This window comes from Hydractinia symbiolongicarpus, chromosome 10 (assembly GCF_029227915.1).
Source record: "Hydractinia symbiolongicarpus strain clone_291-10 chromosome 10, HSymV2.1, whole genome shotgun sequence".
In the NCBI taxonomy this organism is placed as follows: domain Eukaryota; kingdom Metazoa; phylum Cnidaria; class Hydrozoa; order Anthoathecata; family Hydractiniidae; genus Hydractinia; species Hydractinia symbiolongicarpus.
The window spans coordinates 11,777,244-11,787,322 of NC_079884.1; the positions used below are offsets into that span (position 1 = coordinate 11,777,244).

At 34.3% G+C, this 10,079-nt stretch overlaps 1 protein-coding gene across 1 annotated transcript; it reads left to right on the plus strand.

Moving 5' to 3' along the window:
• The first annotated feature begins 695 nt into the window (after window positions 1–695).
• On the plus strand, window positions 696–4,192 carry LOC130612514 (T-box-containing protein TBX6L-like). The gene is made up of 7 exons (XM_057433834.1): window positions 696–1,149; window positions 1,444–1,675; window positions 2,185–2,452; window positions 2,854–3,000; window positions 3,160–3,227; window positions 3,436–3,500; window positions 3,617–4,192. Exons 1-7 carry the CDS (start codon window positions 867–869, stop codon window positions 4,027–4,029), a joined length of 1,476 nt encoding a protein of 491 aa, XP_057289817.1. The 5' UTR covers window positions 696–866; the 3' UTR covers window positions 4,030–4,192.
• The last annotated feature ends 5,887 nt before the right edge of the window (window positions 4,193–10,079 follow it).

Here is a 10,079-nt window from a genome sequence, read left to right on the forward strand (position 1 = left end):
TTAACAATAGGCTTTTGCAGGTTCATTTTTTACAGCAAAGAAATAGATATTGCTTTCTCATCTTTGATCTTCATAAAAAGAATAAAATTTTAATAAGCTGTATTATTCTGAATACACGTTTGTTTTTTTATAAGAAACCTGGTAAAGGGCCTAATTCTAAAAGTTTTGCTTGCTAATAATTTTTGCTTGTATGCAAAAGCATTTTAATATCCTGTCAAGGCTATACGCGACATTTTCTTATGCTGGTAAAATCAAACCAAATATTGAATACATGAACATAACGTGTTAGTGTAAACCTGGCCTTACTTATGTTGTTACAAGGCGTTGGAGGAGGTACACCAGCTGTTTTCGTTACTTCGAATTATGAAACTGCCATATGGAGGGAAGGACAAAAGAAAAATTGATGAACTCAAAGCACAAAGTAACAATAAAATATATTTGAATATTATATTACTTCAAACTAAAAATTCTACAATTTTTTAACAATAAAAATATTTACTTATTAATCGAATTTCTTTGTAAGGAAAACCTCATCCATGACACTTCTCCCTCGCAATGTGTAAAAAAATATATTTTTGGGTATCGCCTTTTTATTTGTGTTGTGATCGTGAAAGCTTGCGTCACACTTCTCTTTATTCGCCCAAACAAAAGCCATTTACGTATTTTTTCATACCTTTATAAAGAAATTATCTTGTCTTTGACAAGCCACGTGTGAAAACTGTAGAAAAAGTTTGTATCTCCGAAGGAAGTGTTGTTATCCAGTTGGGCGACAGTTTTCTCCAAGTTGGTGAAATTTTTGACTAAAAACTGGTCAAAATAACGATTTGTGCTAAATAAGATAACTTTCTTTGACAAAAACTATTATTATGAGTGACGTCTGGTACGGTGAAGGGAATGTAACAACACCACCTACAACGACAGTGGAAACTCCTATTGGATGCGGTTATCAAAATGCTTCGCCTGCAGCCACTGCGTGTTCCACTTACGACAACACTTACGACATGACAAAAAATCAGGACGTCATACCAAGTCCTATCATCAATAGCAATGCTTTCCAAAACTGTTTTTATTCACAACCCCAAGAGTATTCTTCGGCATATCCAAAGCAGCAAGAGATTGGAATTAAGTCTGAATGCTTCAATGATAATGGTTTGTTGCTTCTCTACGCTTTTTTGCTTGAAATTATAAATTACGGGGAATGTTTTCTAAATCAGGAATAGACATGAAAAAAACAGCGTAGTGGTAATGGGTGGCTGGAATAGTGGTGTGACAGCTGACTAAATTTAATTTATTGTTGTCAAGTCGTAAGCATGCTAATTTCTGCAAGAACAAATCGATTTTTTACACACACTTTGAATGAGCAAGACAATTATTTATTCTAACTACTGGCTAGCATGAAAATAATTCTTTAAGTTTTGTATTTAAGTATTGTATTTTACTTAGGCAACATAGACCCATACAACTATCCCGAGTTCGGCAAGTATGAGAACTGTCTGCGTTGGCCTCAAAACCAAAATGTTATATCGCCTTACTCTGCTCGATTATGGTCAAGAATGTCGCGACGAAATAATTCGCAAGTCCGAGATAGTCCGATTAAAGTTATACTGGAAAACAAAGGCTTAATGGAACGGTTTAATAAACATTGTACGGAAATGATCATCACAAAAACAGGAAGGTAATTTTTTATTTAGTGATCAGATTTTAAAAGTGAAGTTCAACTTCGATCGCTAAGTATTGATAGCGTCCGGTAAAAAGCGCTCGAATGCATAAATACAATAAAATTAAAATTCGAATTAAAATTAGTGGCTACCATGCGATGCGACTGAATTAAATTTCACCTTTTGTTACGAACAATATTTTATTTGTCATAACAGTTTCCCTGGGTTTGTCTTCAGCTTGAAGATTTTCTATTTCCTGTAGCGATTTCTACATTTTTAAAGAACAAAACTTAAAAAGCATAAAAAAAATGTGTCTTACTGTAAAATAGTTGTAGTTACTGTAAAATAAGTTAAAAACACTCTTGGTTAAAATAAACTTTATGTAGAAGAATTTTGAAATTCAGTGTTTTTAAAAGTAAATCAAATAAAGTTATCCGTAAATTTTATTTGATGCTTGATGCTGAGAAAGTTTCCCCTTCTGTACCAACATCTTTCTCAATACTTTTGTTTGTTTGTTTTTTAATAGGAGGATGTTTCCCTCTCCGCAAATCAGCTTACAAGGTTTAGAGCCGAACACAAAGTACTTTGTTCTATTTGACATTGTACCAGCTGACGATAACAGATATAAATTTCATCATTTCAACTGGGTTGTAGCTGGGAAATCGGAACCTCTTCCTCCATCCCGATTTTATATTCATCCGGAGTCACCGTTAACAGGTAACCAGTGGGCGAAACAACAAATTGCTTTTCATAAAGTGAAATTAACCAATAACACGTGTGACCAGCATGGGCATGTAAGTACAACTTTATGTGAAGTCTTTATTGTTGTATATTAAAATTAACTTGGAAAAGAGTGTATATATAAGATTTTTCGTATTGCTTCCATATATCATGATGATTTTGCTTATGTTCTTACTTTTCAATTTTAAACCGTATGCGTTTATTTTCGCGATTTTTTCCCGGTGATTTCGGTTAAGAAATTATTTCCGCCTTTGAGGTCAAGCTAGAAGTAAAAAAATACGGTACATATTGAATATGAATTATTCTTAAGTTTATTAAAACACCATAAGTTTCCATAGTTTGGGTTCCGTTTGCAGCATGATTAGTGCACCCTTCTTCGGAGACACTATTGCCAGGAAAATTATCCCGTTTTATGCGACTGTAGGGAGTGCTTATTATTATTGCTCTGCTTTAGATGATCCTAAATTCGATGCACAGATATCAACCTCGTATTCATGTTGTAGCAGCATGTGATATCTACGCAGTTCAGTTCCAACCTTTCCACACATACACATTCCCGGAATGTCAGTTCATTGCTGTGACGGCGTATCAAAATTCACAGGTAAAAAACGTTTAGGTAAGGCGTGCTAGTGGACATTATCCATGACGTGAGAGAGACCTCGCTCTCACGTACGCATGCACTTGCGAGATTATGAATTTTATATGCAAAAGTCAATTAGTCTTATTTGGGATATATTAATTTGTTCACTACGATTTTTAGATCACACAACTGAAAATTGAGCACAACCCTTTTGCGAAAGGTTTCCGAAAACCCGAGAAAGAAAAAAGGTGAGTATAACGTTCGCAACAAGCGTTTAAAAACACCCATGTTTTAAGTTTAACAGAAGTGAGCTTGTCATTGGTAAGTTCAAGCTAGAAGGATATCGTCCTAGGTTCAAGACATTTGCTGGAATGGAAATATTTTTAATATGCGACAGGCTTCACTGGTTTATAACCCACATAGCGGAGTTAAAACAAATTGAAAATTATTTTTTAGAGAGAAAAGAAAAATCAGCGTAAAAGACGATTGCATCCCAGCAAAGAAATGCGACACCAACAACGGTAAGTTTCTACGTATTCTTTTGGTTGCGGTTTTCAGAAATGATTATGATTGATTAGATTGGTTTACAGTGTATTTTGATTGGTGCATTGACATCTGTTTTCTTAATTTTCAACAGGTGAGCCATCCCACGAAGGTTCGGAAAAAGACAAAGAAGTTAAGGAAGAGACAGAGCAAAAACGTGAGATAGGTTACTATGATTTAAACCAAAATCGTTGGAACTATCCTGCTATGTCAAATTTGTATAACTACAGCCAACAGCGACATGAAATGCCCCAACCCTATCCATACCTAAGGCGTTCACCACTACCGACTAATTATTTCCCCGAACCAACGAGAAACACACGATTTGACTCGATGTCATCAGAGTTTAGTAACCCTGATAAATTTCCTTACAGTACTGGTTTTGACCAGCCTAGGTACTCGAACAGCGATACAGGATTTTGTTCGTATGACCAATCGAGGCAATTTCCATACCCGGCTGATTTCATGATGACTCAGTACAAAGCAAACACGCCTTCATTTATATAAACCAGTTATTTCGAACCTGACAATATAAATTATATATAGCATAGGTGAACTTAGAGATTAAACACAAGACCTGGAAATTGCTGTCTACACTATTAATGAGAGAAAGAAAAATTAAATTAGCAAATTCTTTGTTATCAGATAAATTTAGTTAATAAATTTCGGCTTCGGGTTTTCCCTGGTTTGAAATTGGTAGAATGTGTGTGGCGAAAAGAGTGGAGAAGGGGGCGGGGGCGGAGGCGGGCAGCAGGAAGTGCTGTAAATACAAATTTTAATATATCTTATAATCTTATAATCTCGAAAGGTATACTTAATGATTATGTGTAGGATTGTGTATAGCTAAACAGTGTACAACACGGTATGCTAGTGTTGGTCGGGGTTAGTTATCTATCCCGCCCAGTAATTAATATTTTTTTACGTTTTGTTCTTTTTGTTTATCTTTTGTGTATATCTGTTAAATTTTTGTAAATATTGTTTGAATTAGTTGATTTTTACTTACATATATATATAGAATATATAAAAGAATTACTTTACGAACCTAACAAATACTTTTTTAATACAAAAACATTATACACTTACAAAAATATTGAATCCTTAATTTTTGTTAAGCCTTCAAAAATATATTTAGAAAAAGCATTAAGATTTTAGAGCTTTTCGCTGATTTTGGCTATTTCCCTGAAACTCTGTAGCCGTGAAATGTTTTTTTATATGGATAACATTTCAACGGTTTTTGCAAAGATTGTGGTCGAGCGTTCGCTTCCAGTGTGGGAGGTCTTTGGTTTAAACCCCGGCTATCCTTTCTGCTTAGCGCTCAGCATAAAAATAGGATTAATATCTTAGGCGGTTGTCTAGTTAGCGATTGCTGTGCTTGCCGGCTTTTGTACCTCAAATGAGCTTTAAATGCGCTAGGACCCTATTCTCAGGACCCTCGTAAATAATTTCAATAACAATTAATTAATGCTCATGAAATTTTTGCAAACAATTATCCGCAAAAAATTTATATCCGCGATAATTTAATTTTCTGGCCGGCGAAATGTCTACCTGCGTAAATTAGTAGCATTAAGGCAGTTTTTTCGCAAATATAGAATGTCTAAAGTAGGTGTGGTAGATGAAGGTCAAATGAAAATATCTTTTATTGTAATCACTATTTTTTGGCGTATCAAGAAGAAAGAGAAAAATTGGCCTGGGGACGAGGTTGATCAAGAAGGAGACAAAATTGCGTATAACCGCAAAATATTGGCACTAAAGGAAAAACCTAACATTTAGAGCTGTGCGATGATCCGTTTGTAGCAGAATTCTCAATAAGTTTACAGATGCAAATTTGAAATTAAATTTTCACTGGTTTTATTACCATAGTTTACCATGACTGTTTTTTTTTTAAATTGACTGCTTCTTAGTTCTGCTATCAGTTCACAAACTATTTTTCACTTGACAACTACTAATTTAGTAAAAACAAAGTTCACCCGAACAAATTATTCCAAAATAATTAATTCACATAATTTTTTATACTTTTATAACTTTTCCACTCGTCCTCTTTCCTTCCGTTTCATTCCAAACATAAAAGCTATATAGATGGATAGTTTAAGTAAAAATAAAGATGTGGAACAATTTGTCCATCCTTTTTGCCTACCAACCTGGTGCAGGTCTTTGTTTTGTGTTATGATTAAACAACTTGGCGCGTTTCATCTTCATATAAAAAAACGATACAGGCCCTGGGATTGAGGTTGATGACTTGACATTATTACAATTTACGTACCAACGTAGATATAATTGGATAATAATTTGCAATTCATTCATAATTTGCAATTCATTTCAAAAGAACGGCGTAAAAAGGGCAGCTTTAATAGCGCCAAAAATCTAAAACTAAGTAGGTTTGATTTTGTACCACTTTGTGCAAATATTTTAGTCATTTTCCGTTTGAAAAAATATAACATAGTCTCACAACTGAAGTCATTTGGGATTGAGAGTCTTAACTTTCGTCTAGTTCAACTCCGACCTTACTAATTACCACCTGCTGCACTATTTAGCATAGACATGTACCATCGCACAGTTGCTGGTCACCATTTATAGTCAACAAAGATTGATCATCGGTCAACTAAAAGTAGGCAGGAGTGACGATTCATACCATAAAGTTGTCACTTGAAACCGGAAAGTTTAAAGTGCTTGGTTCGAATCTCACGTTTTGTGGTAGCACACATAAATAAGTAATAAGAATACTTTATTCGTAAAAAATATTTGCGGTATTTCCGCGAAATTAAGTCCTTTCAAAATATTTTTTGCTAAAAATATGCCAAAATAGTCTGACCTCATAAATCCCTGTCCCAACTGCGAAGATTTCTCCCTGCAACTCCGAGCGAAAAGAGAGAACTAGTAGAAAAAACATTGTTAAGACGTTTAACAGTGAAAGTATCAGTTAGTTTGTCAATATTTCATGTTCAAGCATTAAGAATTCTTCCAAAAAAAACCTAACTTATAAAGTCGAACCGATGGTTGATGTACAATGGATCAAAAAATCGTGTAAAGGACCCTTAATTGTGTGTTGTTGTTAAAAAAAATATCAATTTAACTAGGAGAAAATAGATATAATTTTTAATAATTCATATATATATTTGCGTTTCAATGATTTGATTCACTATTCACCTTTCCCTTATCCATTCAGCAAAGACGTGCGTATCATTTAAAGACATTTTCAAATCACGAGGTGAATTAAAGACGTCAAATTTTTGTCTTCGGTTGTTTCTAAACGTATACAATACATGGTATGGTAAAACCGATGCATTTTGAAGATGATGACTTTCGAGTGAGTCTTAAAATTCGAAATAATAAAAAGTTTAAATTGATAAAAACAATACAGAAGAATTTTTTTCTTTCTTGAAAGTTTATGACAACTATTTAAGAGAGGAAAAAAGTTCTGAAATTTAAAACTAAAGATATGGAGGAAGATATTGTTGTAAAACCAGAAGCAAATAAAATGGAGAGAGATGATGAATCACAAAATAGAATAGCTGAAGAAATAGAGAAAATCTTGGCTGATATTGTTGATAAAACAGTTGATAAAGTTGAAAGAGAAAGAAAAACGAATCCGCAAAAGAGACCGAGTAGTTTAAATATTGACATAGGACTGGTAAAGAGAAGAAAAGACGAAACAGATGATAAAATAAACTGTGAAGAGGAACATTCGTCCTCCTGTTTTACATATCTATGTGTCGAGCTAGAAGGAATCGAACGATACATCGAATATTATCTCAATCGGTTAGGAAATACGGGGCTTGGCGCATGGAGAAGTGGAAATGTTTCGAATGATGTGGTGTTGTATAATTTGACACGCTGAGAAAACGTGGGGGTTATTAATATTAATATGTGTTTGTGATTATTTTTAATCCAGCAATTTTTTTTGTGTTTCTTCTTAATTACCGTTATCAATTTCACCTTTAATTATTCATTAAATATATCAAAAGCTGGGTTTTACGAAGATTTTAAGGTGCAAATTGTTACGAGTCGTGTTAATAAGACCACAATCCGTTTGAGTCTAGCTTTGTTTTGGCAAAATAATTCATGGAATTTTAAATTCCTTAGTTCTGGAGTTCTTTCGTATGATAGCATTACGTCGTGATATTATTGGATGACTGTTTTGAACTGTGTGGTGTTAAAAAACATTGAATCAGACAAAAAGTAACGTCCTCCCATTTTTTACACACCCCATATCTCCACCCATCTCTATCACCTCTTCCCACTATTTCTAAATGGCACCCAAACGCCACCAACAGTGTTAAAAAAGTGGGCACGCTGTTTGTCATACATTTTTGTAAATATGTATTCGACAGCTTGAACAGCATGTGTTGAGAGTCATTTTTTTTCTTTTTTTAATTTCACAATACACTGCATAAGTAACTTATAAATGTTGTAACTGAACCTTGTTCCCAGTCTCTTGGCCGTTGATACGGAAAGATCGTCAAATTAAAAGGAAAGCTGCCCTGTTTACGAAGATGGTCGCAACTAGGCAACAGTAGTTAATGCAGTGCTATAAAATGAATCCATAACCATTTTTATAATTTTTTCTTTTTGTAACATAAATACAATTTGGTAGTGCTTTTTTCTTTCCTCAAAGTCAGTACAATACATTTTTAAATCACGCTTCTTATCTATGTTTTTAATATTTTTTCCACATTTTTATTCTCTGGATTATTTTTTGGAAAAACTTTCGACGACAGTCTTTTTGTTCGTCATGTGGAACGTGATTGTTGGCCAACTACTGTCGCAACGTTAACAAAATTCAGCCAATCTCGTTCCCAGGAATCCTAGGCTCCGTGACAGCCCGGGTCTAGGCTGGTGAGAATCACCCTTATTTTTGGGTGTTTTTTAATCTCGAAGTGACGAACAAAAGATAAAATAGTTTGACGATAAGGTTGTTATAGGTGAATATTTATCATAGCACATCCGTATTTCATTCTCAACAGAGAATGCTTCACCCCGATCAGACCTCTGATCATGACGGGCGAGTATAATGCGTGTAAGTCATATTGTATGGCTTATGTATATGTGTATATACACCATGTATACACACCATCCGGATAAACTATCTGAGTTCATCACTAACATATTCCCGCACGTAGTGTAGTGGGTTCGTCTGCGGCTCCCAGTTCTGGGGACCGCGGATCGAATCCCGCTTACTGCCAGGTAGTATGTTAGTGATGAACAAAGTAGTTCTTCTACAATATGATAGGGTTGTTGTTTCAGAGATTTTGTGTTCTTCAGCATTTTTACACGCATTGCCAATTAAACCGTTAAAAGAAGAAGTTGATATTTCTAGATTAAATCGCAAAAAGCTTTGTATAACGTTTCATGCCTAAACAATAGTTCTAGCCGTAGCCAGCTAGCTACGACAAAGATTTTTTTTATAACTGTCAGTTATTAGTATATGAATTATGTTAGGGCGCAAGATGTATTAACTACTGTTAGATACATCTCGATTAAAAAAATCGAAATGAAAGATCTAGCAGCAGTTCAAAAGAGAAGAACGCCGACATGGTTTTGAATGATAGAGCATAAAAATGCAAGAAATAAAAAAACAATAATGAATGTTCACCTTTGTGGTGGAAAATGCAAATATGTATTAAAAGTTCATTAACGAAAAGTTTAACATCTTTTTAAAGTGTTTTTGCTCATCATAAATTCCAGCGTTTTCTAAAAAATGGTAAAGGCAATTTTTACATGGAAGTGCTGAAAACAATACATATAGTAGACAACCTTGTTTCCCCAGCCCCAGGCTTTTTGCCTAAAAAAGCGATAAAAAGCCCTGGGAACAAGATTGGGTAACGTACCCATTGGGTAACCCAAAAAAAACACGTGACAAAATATTCTAAATTGTTAGTATTTTACAATCCTCCCAAGGCTTTCGGTTTTTTATTTAAAAAGGTAAAAAGCGAAAAGAATGCCTGGGGAATTAAGCTTTCAACCTCGTCCTCAGGACTTGTTAGGCTTTTCATATTTAGAGACGGGTGCATTTTTCACTGATAATCTCGTGGGCAAGCATTTCAGAACACACCATTCTTTTTAATGATCAGTTCCATTGAACAACTTGACGTTAAGATTGACATGGCGACAAAATTTTTGTGTGTTCTTCTACTTTAAAAGTGGCGGCAGTGTTCATGTGGAGTACCACATGAATGCAGTTGATCATGTGGTGAAAATGTCTTATTTATTAATCGTGTTTCTGTTTCCATGGTAACGAAAAGATATTTAAACATATGTGTTAGTTTTAACACTTTTCAAAAGCTTTTTGTTTTCCAAAAAAAAAAAAAAAATTTGTACGCAACTTCAAATAAGATTTGCAAAGATGATCCAATTCAAATTAAAAGAGGGAACTCTTTCCAGCTTTTGTTACTAACTCCAATAAATGCAAAGTAAATAGAGAAAGTATACAGTATGTTTTGGTTTTGTACAACAACAAAAATTGTTCTGAATAAAAAATTTTGTTCCACCACATAGCGCTTGGTTAGGTTTGAGTCTTTGATGCTTGAAAATAACAGCGCCCAACAGACAGAACTCTTATC

Excerpts from the sequence above, each read along its gene's own strand:
- LOC130612514 (XM_057433834.1), top strand. The coding sequence starts at position 867 with ATGAGTGACGTCTGGTACGGTGAAGGGAATGTAACAACACCACCTACA. Across the intron at positions 2,453-2,853 it reads CGTGTGACCAGCATGGGCAT|ATGATCCTAAATTCGATGCA; the intron begins GTAAGTACAACT and ends GCTCTGCTTTAG. Across the intron at positions 3,501-3,616 it reads GAAATGCGACACCAACAACG|GTGAGCCATCCCACGAAGGT; the intron begins GTAAGTTTCTAC and ends AATTTTCAACAG.